Source organism: Nansenia antarctica (assembly GCF_963989245.1).
Source record: "Nansenia antarctica genome assembly, chromosome: 2".
Classification (NCBI taxonomy): domain Eukaryota; kingdom Metazoa; phylum Chordata; class Actinopteri; order Argentiniformes; family Microstomatidae; genus Nansenia; species Nansenia antarctica.
Genome location: NC_137675.1, coordinates 54,393,287 through 54,411,522, shown reverse-complemented (window position 1 = coordinate 54,411,522; position 18,236 = coordinate 54,393,287). Strand labels below are relative to the sequence as shown.

The 18,236-nt window shown below is 46.1% G+C and overlaps 1 protein-coding gene and 1 pseudogene across 2 annotated transcripts in view; one reads left to right on the top strand and one right to left on the bottom strand.

Annotated features, from left to right (window-relative positions):
• LOC308150274 (actin-binding protein IPP-like) overlaps window positions 1-18,236 on the top strand; it is a 121,251-nt pseudogene that overhangs the window by 5,906 nt on the left and 97,109 nt on the right. The gene's annotated exons all lie outside the window — the stretch shown is intronic.
• On the bottom strand, window positions 66-908 carry LOC308151740 (transmembrane protein 69-like; the record flags this gene model as incomplete). The annotated part of the gene is made up of 1 exon (XM_080524649.1): window positions 66-908. The coding sequence occupies one exon, from the start codon at window positions 906-908 to the stop codon at window positions 147-149; it is 762 nt and encodes a 253-aa protein (XP_080380775.1). The 3' UTR covers window positions 66-146.

Below are 18,236 nucleotides of genomic sequence, written 5' to 3'. Positions count from 1 at the left end.
AGGTGAGCCTTTGCAGCCAAACCAATGAGAAACACTGTATTTTTCAGTCACAATGATTTTTGAGATCTCACTGCAGTGCAACTTAAATACAGCTACTAAAGTCTGGTCTTTGTCATTATTGAAAGCTCCCTAGCCACTATAGCTTGTCAATTCTCAAGCGCCTTGATATTTTTCTCTGGACACATCTTCTTCAGTGTCAGTGTGGCCACTAAGGAGAAGGTAGCCACAAGAGTGAGGATAGTCCGCATGGCTTTGAACCAGCCAGGGTATCCGGGCAGCAGGACCAGGTCGTAGTGCAGGGAGAGGCCCAGTCCCATGACGACCAGCAGGGCTCCCTCTGTGATGTTGTCCCTGCACAGCAACGCCATCCAGGCCAATAGGGAGGGCACCACACTGTTGCCCAGGTTCATCCAGTCAGGCTGGGCCGGGCTTCCTTCAGGCAGGGCAAACCCCCAGCGGGCCCCGCCCAGGAAGGACACGATGCAGGCCCCGTAGACCACCTGTGCATAGGCCACCTCAGGGTAGTAGGACTGTGTCACGGCCATAAAGACAGGGGCGGCTAGGAATGGAATGAGGCCAGATAAGCCCAGGTACAGTGCGGGCTTGGGCGCCTGAGTGAGGACTTTCATACTGAGGCGTTTCTGGTCCCTCTCCGTGTCCACTCTCTCTGGGGCCCCTGGCTGACCCTGGCAGGGACGAGCGGCAGAGCAGTTCAGTGGTCTGTGGCTCAGCAGCCTGTTGGAGGCTGGTAGTCTGGGGAGCAGTAGAACTGAGGAAGCTTGTGTCATGTAGGAGCTGGTGTAAACACATTGTCTATTCACTGGGCAGTTGGACACTCGGACCACCTGCTGCAGAGATCGCCGTGTGGGACCCTGGGAATAGGAAAGATAGTGTTGTTGATAGGGCATTGTGGCAGTAATGCATGTCTCATTAGGGCTTTGATGTGGTACATCTGATTCCAAATAATAGCCGAGAGGATCCAGACCTTCTTTGTTTTAACTACTCAAGCTAACAGGCAGATCAATATCACTATTAGACTGATGTTATGTTCCGCTTACCCCACACGGAGTCAACCTCCTCAATGCAAATGCAATCATTTTCAACCAAAGAGAAAAGGGCGCGTGCATTAGTCACTTCCCTTGCAACGATAATGTGCCTTGCAATGGAGTAATGGCATGCATACTGAACATTTAATAGAAGCTATTTTGCAATGTTACAATGTCATGATAACACTGGTGTAGCTTATCAATACAGCTACACTGTGACCCATTCTTAATTAATGACTGGACCAGCATTATAGAACACTGGGTTCTTATTGTTCGATTACTGTCAGGCCTATAAGTATCATTCTAGCATATGTTTAGAAATATAGTCACCGTTCGTGATAATCAATTTGACATTTGTCCGCCAATCGAATGAAAATTACAGCGGAAGATGTGTAAAGAAGGTCATCTGCAGAAACAACTCATTTCCATGCTCGATTAAGCCATGTCTGACCCTGTCAAGTTGGTGAGAGTTCGATGTCCTGCTGCTCTGTCTGCAACGATCGATTAGTGGACCTGGGAGTCGACAGTAGAGTTACGTTCAAGATTCGAAAATGTTAATATTGTGAACTTTAATACGATTCAATGCTTGAACAAAAATGTTGCTCTGGTTTCTTGTTTCGGCACAAAGTGACATTTCAGTATGAAGAATATCCTAGTTTACAGTACCGTAAACGTAGCAACTGCAACTACTAGCCTACAGTAACAGTAGGCCTAGTAGCATAGAATTGTACTGGAGCATAGAATTGTACTGGAAGCATCAGTGCTGAAAGTGTGTGTAGGTTACTCTTCTGGATGAGGAGAAAGGACTCGACCCGGGCGTTCAAATGAGCTGATCGCATCTAGGGAGTGAACCTGGGACGCTGGGATTCACTGCTGAACCCTCTGGAGGTGTCGTGGGCTTATCAGCGAAACATTCATGAAGGAGGGCGCCCACTTGACAACCCAAAGGATGCCATCGCTCATTTGAACACCACAGAGTCTCATCGGTGCCTTAAGTATGTATCTATCGAGGGATATCAACATCTAGTCCTACATAACAGATCTGATCATCTGGTGAACCAGTGACTGCTGTGAAAGCGCAGCTGGCAACAAGGGAAAGACCTTGCAACAGCATGGAAAAACAGCTGACAGGAGGGAATAGACCCCAACGGGGCCGCCATGGGCTAGCTACCCGTGGCGGCGGGATCCAGCACGAACAGTGTATGGGTCCCACCCAAACTTGGCTACGAAAAGTTCTAAGAAGAAAATACCCCCTGAGCCTGCGAGAGCGGGGGCGGAAGATGGCTCATCGGCAGACAACCCGGTAACGAACACAGGAACGGAACAGACTACGAGATTGATGATCAGCATACCTGAGGCTCCGACAGCTACAGCAGGACACACGCTCCAGAACTGCGTATGTGGCTGGACAAAGGTTACTTCCACCCATGGCCTGAAGATCCACCAGGGCAAGAAAGGGTGCCTAAAGAAGGGTCAACAGGGAAGTCGCATCGACAGCTACTTTTTGAGAAGCAGGCCGAGTCAGTCGACTGAAGTTCAGCAGCAGGACACACACCACAGTCTGCAGGACATCAACACCCCTGTCCCAGAGGAGGAAGAACAAGGCACAGGAGAGCAACCTGAATCCAACACATCACGACCACCAGCAGAGAAGAAGATCCAGGGGCGAAGGCCATTAGTCAAGTGGCCAAAGTCCTGCAACAAGACGCTGTGGAAGGAGGTCAACACTGATCTCTGCAACATCCTAGAAGGGATCAGAGGCACCACCATGAAGAAGTTGGAGAGAATGGGCAACCTCATCTATGCCTATGGAGTGGAACAGTTCGGAGTGGTCGAAGGCAAACGATCAATTCCCACCAAGTCCAGAAGGCAGACAGAAATAGACCGACTAGTCAAGGAGAGGAGGCAGCTGAAGAAGCAATGGAGGAAGGCCACAGAGGAGGAGAAGGAGGGAATAAACCTGCTGCAGGAAGAGATTAAGAGCAGGCTTGCAACACTGAGGAGAGCTGAAAACCTCCTGAAGAGGCGCAGAAGGAAGGAGCAAACAAGATCACGCTTCTACAAAGATCCTTTCAAATTTGTGAAGACTCTCTTCACAAAGGAGAAGAGCGGAAGTCTCTCAGTGGCAAAGGCCCACCTGGAAGAACATCTGAAAAAGGGCTGCACAGATGACCGACACCAGGAAGAGGTCACGCTCCCACCTGACATGCCACCAGTCAATCCACCAGAGCACGAACTAGATATCAGTCCACCCAGGTGGAGTGAAGTAGACAACACTGTGCGAAGAGCAAGGGCCGCGTCAGCTCCAGGTCCCAACGGAGTTCCATACAGGCTCTACAAAAACGCACCAGATGTCCTGAAATTCCTCTGGAAGCTGATGAAAGTTGTGTGGCAAAAGAAGGCGATACCAACGTCCTGGCGGAGAGCCGGAGGGATCCTTATCCCCAAGGAAAAGGACTCAACAGAAATCGGACAGTTCCGGCAGATCAGCCTTCTAAATGTCGAGGGAAAAATCTTCTTCAGCGTGGTCGCTCATAGGCTGGCAGGATACCTGCAAAGAAACAACCTGATTGACACGTCAATCCAGAAAGCAGGCATCTCAGGCTTCTCAGGGTGTGTCGAACATGCTAGTGTCATCTGGCATCAGATCCAGGTCGCCAAGAAGGAGGGAACGGATCTCCACGTGGTGTTCCTGGATCTCGCCAATGCCTTTGGCTCAGTCCCTCACAACCTCCTGTGGACAGCCTTCGACTACTTCAGGATCCCACCAGCTCTCACAACCCTTGTCAAAGCCTACTTCCAGGACGTCCAGCTCTGCGTGACCACAGCAGAGTACACCACAGCATGGCAACATCTGGAAGTGGGAATCATGGCCGGCTGCACCATCTCCCCGCTGGCCTTCACCCTGGCCATGGAGGTCATTATTCGGGCCTCTCGATGGGTGGTTGGCGGACAGCGAATAAGACCTGGGCTGAGGCTGCCGCCGATCAGAGCCTACATGGATGACCTCACAACACTCACCACGACCAAGGCTTGCACAGTACGGCTACTAAGAAAGCTCCAGGAAAACATTGAGTTGGCTCGCATGAAGATCAAGCCGAGCAAGTCCAGAAGCATCTCCATTGTCAAGGGGAAGCTGTCAGACCACCGCTTCCACATTGGCGAAGAACCGATTCCAACGGTCTCCGAGAAGCCTGTGAAGAGCCTAGGTCGTTGGTATGATGCCTCCCTCAAAGATAAAGAGCAAGTAGAGCAGCTCAGGAAGGAGGTAGCCAGCGGCCTGGAGAACATCGACAGAACCCTGCTTCCTGGCAAGCTGAAGCTCTGGTGCATGCAGTATGGACTACTTCCACGTCTCCTGTGGCCACTAACCCTCTATGAAGTTCCTCTCTCAAAGGTGGAAAAGCTGGAGAGACTGGTCAACTCATATGCAAGGAAGTGGCTTGGCCTTCCCAGGTGCCTCAGCAGCATTGGGCTCTACGGCAAAGGGATGTTACACCTGCCCATTTCCAGTCTGACAGAGGAGTACAAGTGTGCCAAAATCAGACTGGAGATGATGCGTCTGGATTCGAATGATCCATTTGTAGTCCAAGCTGCCCCCATCCTGGCCACTGGGAGGAAGTGGACCCCATTGGCTGCAACTGAGCAGGCAAAGGCAGCACTCAGACACAGGGACATTGTGGGCCGAGTGCAGGAGGGGAGGAGTGGTCTTGGCCTCGGGATTAGTACACCGGCCTGGAGCAAGGCCAATCCATCTCAGAGACGCAAGCTGGTGGTCCAGGAGGTACGTCGGGAAGAGGAAGCAGGAAGGCGCGCACAAGCTGTGGCGCAGGCAAAGCAAGGGCAGTGGATGGCATGGGAAGGAGTGGAAAAGAGGAAGATCTCCTGGAAAGATCTGTGGGAGATGGAGGCATTCAGAGCGAGCTTCACCATCAGGGCTGCCTTTGATGTCCTGCCTTCTCCTGCAAACCTAAGCCAGTGGTATGGCGAAGACCCCACGTGCCCTCTATGTCAAAGTCCAGCAACACTGAAGCACATCTTAGTGGGATGCAAGACCAGCCTTACCCAAGGCCGTTACACCTGGCGGCACGACCAGGTGCTAAGGTGTCTTGCAGCAGTGCTGGAAAGTCAACGGACAAGTGTGAACGCCCTTCCTCCCCCGTCATCCCGGTGGCAGCCAGCACCATTTGTTCGGGAGGGTGAGGGTCAAGCCAGCCTCACCACCATAAGACCAGACACTGGGCAGCTGGGCAGAGCACGGGACTGGAAGCTGCTGGCAGACTTGGACAAGAAACTCTGCTTCCCAGCTGAGATCGCATCCACCAACCTGCGACCAGACCTTGTGCTGTGGTCAGCCTCGCTCAAGCTCGTTTACATCATCGAGCTCACTGTGCCCTGGGAGGGTGCAGTGGAGGAGGCCTACGAGCACAAGAGGCTGAGGTACACTGAACTCGCAGCAGATGCCCAACAACAAGGCTGGACAGCGAAGGTACGCCCAGTGGAAGTAAGCTGCAGAGGGTTCGTAGCCACCTCAACATCCAGGCTACTCAGGGAGACGGGAGTGCGAGGGAAGGCCCACCGGCAGGCAATCAAGGACCTCTCCAGGGCTGCTGAAAAGGGGAGCCAGTGGCTGTGGATGAAGAGAAAGGACTCGACCCGGGCGTTCAAATGAGCTGATCGCATCTAGGGAGTGAACCTGGGACGCTGGGATTCACTGCTGAACCCTCTGGAGGTGTCGTGGGCTTATCAGCGAAACATTCATGAAGGAGGGCGCCCACTTGACAACCCAAAGGATGCCATCGCTCATTTGAACACCACAGAGTCTCATCGGTGCCTTAAGTATGTATCTATCGAGGGATATCAACATCTAGTCCTACATAACAGATCACATGCTGATATCTTAGAACTCTTGCAGAGTTGCGATCAAAGGGTACTCTGTACACTTGTCTGTTGCATGTGAGGACACCATCAAAGTTGACATTGTCTTCAATCACTCTCTGCTGGATTTCACAGAGTCGGATGGCATTATTTTGAAGGACCATGTCAACAATGAGTGCTTCTTGTTGTTGGGAGAAAAGTGCAGAACTCTTCCTCCTCTGCCTCTCTGTATGTTTCCGTCCATTGTAGATGGATGCACATGTGCCACCTGTGCACCAGTGGAGGCTCCTCCATAGAGGTGGAGGAGGCCTGGCCTCCCCAATCATTTGAGAGAAGAGAGAGAGATTTAAAAAAGCAATAATTATATTTTTTATTTTTTATTTATTTAACAAACAACATATTTTAAAATGTTTTATATTAATATTATTTCCGTTTTGTTCATAAATCTTTTCCATGGCTAAAACCCAATAATGCAATTGTAAAGCACCTACAGGCCAGAATCCCTATCCGTTTCTATTACTCATACACGCGTGTGGCGGAAAAGGGTACTACACGGAGGCCAGGCCTCCCCTAGGAAAGTGGTTTCTCATAGAAGTCAATGTAATGCAATTTTTTTCATGGCAATATGTGATTGGCCAAATCACTGAAAATGGGTGGGCACAGGAGGCCTGGCCTCCGTGTAGTACCTTTATCCGCCACACGCGTGTATGAGTGCTGTTCTGCAGGATAAATATTAGAAATGGATGAAGTATTGTTCTGAATTGTATGTTGTGTGTCTGATTGACATAGTGTTTGAGTGCTTTTGACATGTCATTGATTGTATGTAGTATGTTGTTGTGAATGTTGTGAGCCTGAGCAGAAGGGACAATAGCTGCTGCAGGCGGACCAGAGATTCATGCCAATTGTTTTGTTTATTTGATGACCCATTGTGCAGGCAATAAAAGCTGCTTCATCCACCATCCTGAGAGTGTCCCAATCCCTTCAGTACCGCCAAACACAAATTAATAATTTTTAACAAAGACAGATAAGAAGAACAGGGAACATTCCATCGCGAGTGAAGCGAGCAAGCGGAAAAAAAATTGGCCTCCTCAATTCTGGAAGTCACCAGCCTCCACTGATTTTGACAATACTGTGACACATAAATAGAAGGTCAGCATCGTGGAAGAGGGGCGAGGATGTGGGGAGGGGACAAAACAGGGGAAGAGGAAGAAGAGGCCAGGTACATAGGCAGATTCCTGGGCTACAATTGTGGACCATGTTGTCAATCACGGCCTCACAATGGCTGAGGCAGGTCGAAGGGTGCAGCCAAATGTTGGGAGAACCACTGTAAATTCAATTATTCAAACATTTTGTCGGGAAAACAGGTGTGTATATTGGACAGTAATTCAGCACTAAACAATCTGCACTGCACTACTGTCATTGTGTCATACATGAAGCTTACAGTGGGACAAGAACTTGTCACTTTTTACATTTTACATTTAGACTTACAGCTTTACTGCAGCACAGATTTACTGTATTGTAGTGTAAAGTAGTGTTACAGTAAAGATTTGCCATATTTACAGTATGGTACTGTAGCATTTTACAAGTGGGAAGCACTGTTATTGTACACTACAGTAATATGGGTTAAAGCAGTATATCTCATGTTTACTGTACATTACTGTAATTTTACTCTGCAACACATAAACAAGACAAGGCAAGACAACCTCGCAGAGGTGGAAAAGGGCCCCTTTTTACTTCACAACAAGAGGAATCCATTTGTGCAATGGTGATTGCAAACAATGCCATAAGGTTGAGAGAGATACAAAGCGCTGTTATAGAGGATGACAATATCTTTGGGAATATTGAATCCGTTTCAATCGCTACAATTGACAGAGTGCTCAGGAGAAATGAAATGTGCATGAAACAATTGTACAATTTGAACGGAACAGCGACAGAGTGAAGGAGATCCGTCACCAGTATGTTCAGGTAAAACATTTATGTGTTCTATGCATACTCTAATGTCCAGTGCTGTAAACTGGTTACTTTGTGTAGTGCCATGCAGTGCACTTACCTGACAGTACAATATGTTGTCCAATATGCATTATGTTACACAGGAAAAGTTTTTATAGTTTTTTTCTCTCTCTCTATTCTGGGATAAAGCGTGTACTGGAGCTGGAGGCCAGGGAACCGCTGCACACATTCATATACGTTGATGAGGCGGGTTTCAATCTGGCAAAAGGTAGAAGGCGTGGAAGAAATCGCATTGGACAGAGAGCAACCATTGATGTCCGAGGCCAACGAGGAGGGAATATTACAATGTGTGCAGCCATCTCAGAAAACGGCATCCTCACCCTGTCTTGGTCCATATAACACACAACATCTGCTGACTTTTTTAGACATTCTTTACAGGGACATAATCCCTGAGAATGAGAGGGGTCTAAATGGAGACCATCTGAACAAGTATGTTGTTGTATGGGATAATGTGCGTTTTCACCACTCAGATCTGTTTGCAGCACATGAAAGGATGCTGGTGGAATATCTCCCTCCCTACTCCCCATTCCTGAATCCAATAGAGGAGTTTTTCTCTGCCTGGAGGTGGAAGGTATATGACCGGCATCCACATACCCAAATGGCCTTGCTAGCGGCCATGGATGCAGCATGTGATGACATCACAGCACAGTCCTGCAGAGGGTGGATTCGCCACTCAAGGAGGTACTTTCCTCGCTGCATTGCCAGGGATGATATTCGCTGTGATGTCGATGAAAATATGTGGCCAGACAGACAGGAACGTCTGGATGTGAATGAATGATTTACAGTACTGTCTATGTTGTATGTTCCAATTCAGTTCCAATATGTACTGCAATATAGTTTACAGTTGTGCACAGCTCTACCAAAAGGGTGTTTCTTATGTTTGTTGTAAATAAGTTTGTATTTTTCTTTTGCACAATGCTGTGAACAAATTAGAATTGCAGAGCATATGCAGTAAAAATGTGAAACATACGTATTCAGTGTCTTGTACTCATTTACCTCACTAAATACAGTAATGTGTAACCCACTGTAGATTTCAAATGGCTGTGCAAATAGTGTATAGTACTGTCTTGAGCATTTTCAGGTAGTGTCACCAAGATTTGACTTTTTTGCATTGGAAAACACTTACAGAGTGAACTGTCATAATGAAAACATGACAAAGCCATTTGACTATCTTGTTCATAAACAATGGTGTCAGGACTTTTCATTTTGATGACACTGACACTTTCATTGACATGAATACTTGCTTTTGAGGAATGAACAGTGGCGTAGGAGACGGGCCCGCAAGCGACGCACCGCGGGGGGGCCCCCTAACATTGGATACTGTGGTGGGTTGACATAATTCACCCACGGTGGGTTGGGAGAATTGTTCCGCACGGACAGTTAAGTGCGTGGTATCCGAGTTGTTTATTCAGTTACTGCTTGAGTGTGTTGTTGACAATCGTTCATGTTCTTCATTAAACGTTTAGCTTTGTCATTTGATACGCCGCCTCCGACTCCAGTCTCTCGGCACTACAATACAAACTTTATGGTATTAGCACTGGGTCAGGGACGAACGTCGTGGATGCACCTGTTGCACCGCTGTGGAGGACAGTGTTACTGCAGCTGGCATGCAGGCTGACCCGGCCGAGAGATCGTTTTCAAAACTAAAAATTATCAAAAGCTATCTGAGAAGCACCATCCCAGGACACACCCTCCAGACTAGCGATTCTCAGCATTGAAAGCCTGCGCGCACGTCAAATGGATTTAACAAACTATACTATGTTACATAGTGAAGGACTTCGCACAAACTAATGTCAGGAGGAGGACATTTTGGTCTTTGTTAAAGGTAAGAACCTTGGTAACAGTGAAGGGAGGAGAGGAGGCAGAGGTACAGGAAGTCCAGGATAACACAGAGAAGAACAACAAGAAGAAGAGAAGAGATGTAAAGTGTGTTATACTATAATATTATAATTATAATCCACTTTTAGTCTGTTATAATCCATGTGTGAATTGATTTCATCAACAAAATAAATCTGTATAAAATAATAAATCTGTAGCACTTTTACATTTGAGTTGGGGTTCTGAAGTGAACGTCTCTTGTGTGAATGTTTTGAGAACATTTCAAGGACTCCTTCTTCATTCTCCACACAGTCTACATTATAATCTCAATACACATTACAGCTGCAGTCCAGTGTCAGGGTCTATGGAGTCATCTCTAAGTAAAGAATGGTCTATTATTTGATAGTATTAGAGATATGTATTAATCTATGAATCAAATTAACTCGGGGTGGTGTGTAGCCTGTCGGTCTGTTCTTGTTGCCGTTTGTGTATGGATATGTCCGCACAGTCACACACACAGTGTCATTCTGAACAAACGGGCAGCGCGCTGTAGCTGATAGCTGTCCAGGCCAACCATAGGGTCTATCTATGCTGTAGTAGGGTTAGGGTTAACTAACGGTCTATGCTGTAGTAGGCTATATGCAGCCTTAAAATAAATGTACCGCAACATCCGTTTGAGTTAACCTCCGTTGCGAAAGGGCCCCCGCCGCCACCTTGCGGGTGGGCCTCGGGATTTTGCGGTACGCCACTGATCTCGCCATCACTACTCAATCCTCAATCAAGGGTGGAGGGAGGATACAAGCCTGGGAGAGACACTCAGTTGGTGCCAGTGGGCCAGACAACAACTTTATAGTTGTTTTGTGTTGGTTTCTTTTGTTAGTTACAGCTGTAGTTTTGTATCCTAGTTTTGTACTTTGTGTTTATTAATAGGTTCATAGTCGTTTAGTCTTAGTTGTATTTGATTGGTTACTTAGATTAGATTGCCACAAGGCCTGTTAATTTACTTTATTCTTTATTATTAATAGTGTAGATTCATTCACTCTCCTTTTTTATAGAGTAGTTTTCAGTTAAGAGTTTCACGGAAACCTGTTTGTGTTACCTTTGTACAATAAATCTTGTTTATTTTATTTCCCTTCTCCTCTGATTCTTGTCCCCCCGGTTTTATTTAATTGTTACACCCCGTATCCACTAGAACACATATGGGGTCGTAACACTGGTTAATAGTGTGGCACTAATACTAGCCACTCACTCACAGTTCACGCCAAGAGAACATCACCAACAGTCCATTCACATCAACACACGTAATCCTTTTCCCCTCTCTCCTCTCACTCTCTCACCTAAACCCAGTTTTTTTTTAAAAGGGTACAACAGCCAATCCCATGACTAGTTCGCTCATCAGCTAACCCACTTCAGCTGTGTCTAATCGACATGCCTGCGAACTTCCCATCCTATTATTAGGTCCCGTTTCATCTCGTGACATTTATATAAAAAGTTAGATCAGGTTTAAATATTTGTAGTACAAACCGACCCAGATATTCTTGTTTCGAGTGAATCATGGCTCAAAAGAATCAGTATATCTGACACTGATATTGCCTTATCAGGCTATCTTGTTTGTTCTCCATCTGCTGGAAAGGATTCTGTTGAAGCACTTGGGGATCTACTTGCCCAATATACAGGCGATGAGCTTATTATAACTGGTGATTTTAACTTAAATTAGTTTAATTCAATCTCAGATGTTCGTGGGAACCTAAACCGAACCTCAATTGTTAGTTGAGACCCACTAGGCCTGATTTCAAGGACAGCTCAAAGTGTTGATTGATTGATCTGATTTTCAGCAATAAAGTTGACAAAATTGTAGCCAGTGGAGTATTTGAATTAGGTTTATTTCGTATTTTGAATTAGGTGGGTATCAGAAGCATTCGCTTAGAAAATAACAAATCTCATGTGGCCTTGAGAAGAAATCTCAAACATTTTAATGAGCCATCTTTCTTGGCAGGTTTTACTCAGAAGTAGAATTGATGTCATGTTACTATAAGTTCAATGATGCTCAACTGGCATTGGACTTCTTCACTGAATCAACTCAGTTGTTGTAGGAGTCTCTAGGCACAGAGGAACGGCTGTAAATATGTTTTTAATTGGCGTACAGCACGGCTCAGCAACGTCACTGACGTGCTGAGCGAGTCTTTTCTAAATAATAAAGAATAAAGAACAGCTCTCCCTCGTTCTCTCTGTCTCTCTCCAACACCTCAGCAGGTTTCCCCCGTCTCCTTCACTCTCCCGGGGGAACAAACACACAGGTTAAATAGACCAGCAGGATAACGAGTCTGATCACTGACACCTGTCCGTAATCAGCCCGTCATCACTGACACCTGTCCGTAATCAGCCCGTCATCCATCCCCCACCGACAGTCTGGCTCCCTCTGCAATTTTCCCTTTTTCCGTTCGATTTTGAGATGAGGTGCTCTTTTGCCTCCTAAACATGTTTTCTTTCATATTAGTGACAATAAAACGTCGACAAAAACACATTTGGTTGTTTATTTTAATTGATTGTGGTGCATGTGTCCGTAAAATCCTCAAAAATTCGCCAAAAGTTAGTACTTTACGCACAGCTTTACCGAAACGGCTGCTGTCAGGCCCTGTCCACACCTATAAGTTTTTTTGATAAACGTGGATTTTTATATTCGTTTTGGGGGGTTCGTCCAGACGCAAACGAGTTTTTGCCCTCTGAAAACGAAGATGTTTAAAAACGCTGTATATTCGCCTTATATTTTTGACGTGTGGACGAGATGGACGGAGCTTTTTGTATTTGTCACGTCATCATGCGCGTAGATTTCTATGATCATGCGCACTGCAGCTGTTTGCTGTTCCCTCCAACGTCATATCCTGGCACCAGTAACTACTATGTTTACAACAGGCAACGGTGATCGAGGCTACACAAGCGAGGAAAATGCATGTGTACAAAGTGCTTCTAGTTCTTTCACTGTTAACTGGACTTTTAACCTGTTTACATATAAATGCACGGTTAATGATCGAGAACATCCGCTTGTTAAGTCGTGACGTGTTTCCGGGTCCAACGTTGGCTGAGGCTCTGTCTTCGAAATGCCGAAATAATAATAATAATAAATTATATTTATATAGCGCTTTTCCGAGGCTCAAATACCCTGACAATATGGAGAAAACGGGAAAGTGCTGTGTCCCTTGTTGTATGAATAGATCCGAGTCTAAAAAAACGATTAAACTGTCATTCTACCGCTGTAGTTCACAGGTACTCTAGTGCGGGGAATTTCTGGTTTGGACTCGGAAATGGCTAAACGTCACTTTTGACGTCAGACTTAACAAGCGGATAGAGAGACAGAGGCGTCTGATTGGCCAGCGGGGCTATGGGGATAATATTATATCGCCGACTACTGGTGTGGAATGCTCAATGACAGCGTTTATATTGCGTTCATGCGTATGCATGTGGATACAGACATTGTTTATAAACATGCTGGTGTGGACGGTAATATTTTTATATACCAAAAACACGTATAGGTGTGGACAGGGCCTGAAATAATGGCAACCCTGGGCTCGTTGGATAGATCTGTTTCTCTCGGTAAAAATGGTCGCAAAAAAAATATACAACGCCCCTTGTATCAGCAACCAATCACTAAAATAGATAGGTTGCATTTTTTGAAAATACGCGATCCTATTGGTTGATGCGAGAATTCTCGAATGTGATTGGTTCTCGTGTCCCATGTGACGCAGAAGGATTGACTCAGTGGAGTTACGATTGATTCAGTGGAGTTACGAGGATAAGACAACGACGATAAGTTAATAAGTTAGAGACAAGTTAGATAAGTTAGATAAGTTAGAGAAGTTAGAGAAGTTAGAGAAGTTAGATAAGTTAGAGAAGTTAGAGACGATAAGAAAACAAACATAAGATGGAAGTAAAATTCAGCAAAAAGAGGCAGATGCAGCTCCGCTTGGCCAGAGAGAAGAGAAAGAGTGGTGAAGTGGACGTGGAGGAAAATGTTGATGCTATTCAAAAATGCAGTCCCCGTCGCTACCAGAGGCCTACCTGGAGGCCCCTGTGGAAGGGCTCCGTCCTCTTGTGGATGCTGAACAGGGATTACCTCTGGAGGATCTGGGGAGGATGGTCACATTTTCCCAGCATGCCCAGGAGTTGTCAGAGCTGTGTCTGGGGGTGGAGCAGGTGACGGAGCAGGAGCTGGAGATGGCCAAACGTCTGGAGGACTTCATCGTCCAGAGCCAGGACCAGAGTGCACAGCTGCAGGCCGAGGTCAACGACCTGAGGAACATGCTGATGGTCCGTGAGGAGCTGCTCGCTATTTCGCTATCACTTTTTGTGATAACACAACCGTTTCCCATAAGTAGGAGGGGGAGTTGTTATAGATGGTGGCCAGTACGGGTATCGAACCTGCGACCTTCGCGTTATCAGCACGATCCTGCGTAGGAGTGTTCGCGTTGCAATGCAAAGAAGCAGCCCAAGAGCTAGACGGGTCGTGCTTGACGCGCTTAACAATGCAGGGGGAGGTGGAGGAAGAGGAGCCAGAGGAAGGCGAGGAAGAGGAGGCCTCTCCTCGGAACACCTACATCCTGGCCCATCACCATTGTTGACCAATGGAGTGAGGAAGGCCATCCTCTTCCTCCTCCTCTTCTTCATCGTTTTTTTTTCTTTCTTTTTTTTCTTGCAAAAAATGCAAGATGGTCCGTGAGGACCAGCTCGCTAGCGCTACCTTCAGGAGGAACAGATTGCAGACCTGTTGAAGGATGTACACCAGCTCAGTGGCCAGAATAATATGCACAACACTCTGGGTTAAGGGCCAAGACACACAATGTATATATATATATATATATATATATATATATATATATATATATACATAATGGCAATAAAATGCATCAGTCTCTTTGTTCTCATCTTTACTTTTTATCAATAAAACTTCAGATGAAGAGTTGGTGATTTGCTTTGCTTTTTATTTCAGCCGTAGAGACCAACAGAGGTCTTGAGAGCCTCTACAAGACCAGAGAGGTGATGCGGAAGGCCTACGCCGACACCGACCCAGATGTGGCAGAGCTCCTGCAGGAGGATCCGGACGCTGTCATCGACGTCTCTGTATCGTTCGACGGAACCTGGCAGAAGAGGGGGTTCTCCTCACATTATGGCATCGGGGTCTGTATTGACATCCTCACCGGGCTAGTCATCGACTACGAGGTGCTGTCAACTTACTGCCACTCTTGTGTCCTCAAAGCCACGGCTGTCAAGGACAAAAAGGTCACCAAGGAGGACTACAAGACCTGGAAGGAGGAACACACCGAGTCCTGCGCCCAAAACTTTGCTGGCTCCAGCAAAGCAATGGAGCAGGAATCCGCCAAGCGCATGTGGGGCAGGTCGGTAAACGTTAATTTTTAAATACTGTTGCTCGGCAACATCATTCTACTTCTATAAAAGCTACAGAGAGAGAGTTCAGGTTTATCACAACAACACGACTTTAACACGATTTTTGATATATTCACCATCACGAGTTTGCTGTTTCATAGAAATGCAACGACAAGTGCAACGACAACTTGGTAAGTAATTACATTTATTAAGAAACAATGTGTTAACATATTAACACACATTAACACTTTATAATAACTTTCATCCATAAGGCATTTATAAACCACTAATAAATAACACACAAATAAATGTGAATATGCTTTTATCATGTTATGTTCTGTTGTTATGCTCTTAGGTCATTCCTCCACTGTGGCTCCTCTGGGGAGGGTGTCTAGAAATCATGCTGCTCCACCCTTCATCATCATATCTGATGATGATGACGATGATGTGCCTGAGGAGATTGTGGTGATAAGCAGTGATGATGAAGAGGAGGAAGTGGAGTGCCAGCAGCACAATGCCTCTTGCCAGATTGTGGTGAAGGAAGAGGAAGAGGAGGTCCCTTCCTCAAGCTGGGCCTTGACCTTTAGATCAATTTTGTTTGGTTAGTGAATGACTTGTTCACTTTGATACTAGAAATGTTTTTCTAAAGAATTGTATGGGGTGGAATTAAAAAAAGATATAGTAACAACTTAAAAATAATGTGCTTTTTTAATGGGACACCAAAATAAATAAAGGATAGAAAAAAGCTAAAAATAAATAAATGTGAATATGCTATAACATGTTATTTGACTATTGTTATGCTCTTAGGTCATTCTTCCTCTGTGGCTCCTCGGGGGAGGGTGTCTATGAATCATGCTGCTGCAGCCATGATCGTCATATCTGATGATGAGGATGATGAACCAGAGGAGATCATAAGTCATGGAGGTAGAGCCCATGTTGAGGTGGAGCGGGCACCAGATGGCTGTCCAAGAATGACTCTCAAGGAACTCCTCTGGATGACCAGGACCGTGTCCGCGACCCAAGCGGACGGCAAATGTTGACGATAGGAGACTTTCAAAGGTCGCTAGTTCTCCTACCTGTGGACTACCAACTGGCCACCAACTGGGTGCTTGCACCTCAGGCACAGACTAAGGTGTCCAGGAAGAGAGCAAGGGAGGTGGCTGATGGTGGCTCCCATTCAGAGGAGGGAACCTCTCTGAAGAGACATAGAAGGGATAGAGACACAGACACCAAAAACAGAGTCCTTGCCGGTCAGGCACAGAGGGTGTCCAAGAAAAGAAAAAGGGAGGTGGGCACTGATCAACACCCTGGCGGCTACCCAGGGTTCGAGTTATAAGCTGAACTCTGTGGGGGTCTCCAAAATAACAGTGCGAAATGTTCTCATGCACGCGCGAATCATGCCCACACAGCGATGGGACTTACAAGTTTTAATTAGCTATAGGCAGTAGCGGATTAAGGTGGTCAGTGGCCCTAGGCTACTCCTTTGTGTGAGGACCCCCCGCCCCCATACACAAGCCTCCCCCCTCCCCAAAATATACAACTCACGAGCACCCTGCACACACACACCACTCATAATGCTTTACCATAAAACACTTAAACACTTTAATAACACAATAACACAACAGTGTTAATAATGCAAATAATAAAAAAAAAGTTCAGTGCATTCAGTTCTGTCTCTATTGCTCTCCTCTCCCGTTGTCTCTCTGTTACTGTCCTGTTGTCTGTCTCTCTGTTGCTGTCCTGTTGTCTGTCTCTCTGTTGCTGTCCTGTTGTCCGTCTCTCTGTTGCTCCCCTCAGCTCTAAATGAAAGAAATGAATTAGCTAATTAGTTGGCATGTAAACATAGTTAGGGTTGGGTACAGTTTGGGTTTTATTCGATACCGGTGACAAATCGATACTTTAAAAACGGTACCGGTACAGAAACATCATCCTCATCCTCAAATCCCAACATATCCTGACGCTACAGCTGCAGGCTACTCATTTCACCACATCAACAGCCCCACATGAAACAACAGCTATAAAAGCGATAGTCACACATGTATCTCGGCCAATAATTGTGTTATTTTTGCTATACAGAAGGAGCGAAAAATACATTAGGTTAGTACACTAGGTTAGTAAAAAGTAAAAGCCACCTTACCTTTACGGAGACAAGATAGACCAAAGTGGTCTGTTTTCAGTAGGCTGAGTGGTCTGTTTTCAGTAGGCTGAGTGGTCTGTTTTCAGTAGGCTGAGTGGTCTGTTTTCAGTAGGCTGAGTGGTCTGTTTTCAGTAGGTAGCAGAGTCCTCAGTAGTAGCAGCAGTAGTAGTAACAGTAGTAGCAGCAGGGCTAACGTTAGGTGTCATAGCAGGTTTCTTTGATAAAAACCCGACATTTTCTAGGCTTGATGACCCGGTCGGCAGCAGTGGCCTTTTTTTGGGCGGCATGGTAGCTACTGTATGTATATACTCCTGTATAGCTAATTAATGAATGTTTGCTTCTCAATAATAGGCTAGGTGCACGATCTCACTACTTCCTGAAAGGCAACTGGTGTCTCACTCTATTGGTTTAATTGATTAATCAGCTGTGCACTGTGTGTTCCAACGGTTTACCGCACAGCTGATTAATCAACCTTTTGCTGTTGCACAATATTCTACTGCGCCCCATGGTGTCTTGGTGGTGAAGTGCAGGCAGTCAAAGGCATACTGTCATTCACAGGAGATTAATGGTGCGCGTAGTTCTTTTGAAAAACGTGTTTATTTTACAATATTTATAATATAAATTAAATAATATTCATTACATTGACATTTTGATCAAATAATAGTTGTGGTAATGTATTATTAGCGACCCCCACAGATTTTTGATTTTACTGCCTTCATGGGAGCTCAGAGAGCCTCAGACCATCTCTATGGGAGCTCAGCTCCCATTGGCTCCCACATAACTCGAACCCTGCGGCTACCTCTCTACTCTCTCTCTTGATCTCTCTCTTTCTCTCTCTTTCTCTGTCTCTCTCTCCCTCTCCCTCTCTCTCCCTCTCTCTCCCTCTCTCTTTCTCCCTCTCTCTCTCTCTCTAACTCTCTACCTCTCTACCTCTCTACCTCCAGCTTGTTTGTGAGTGTGTGTGTGTG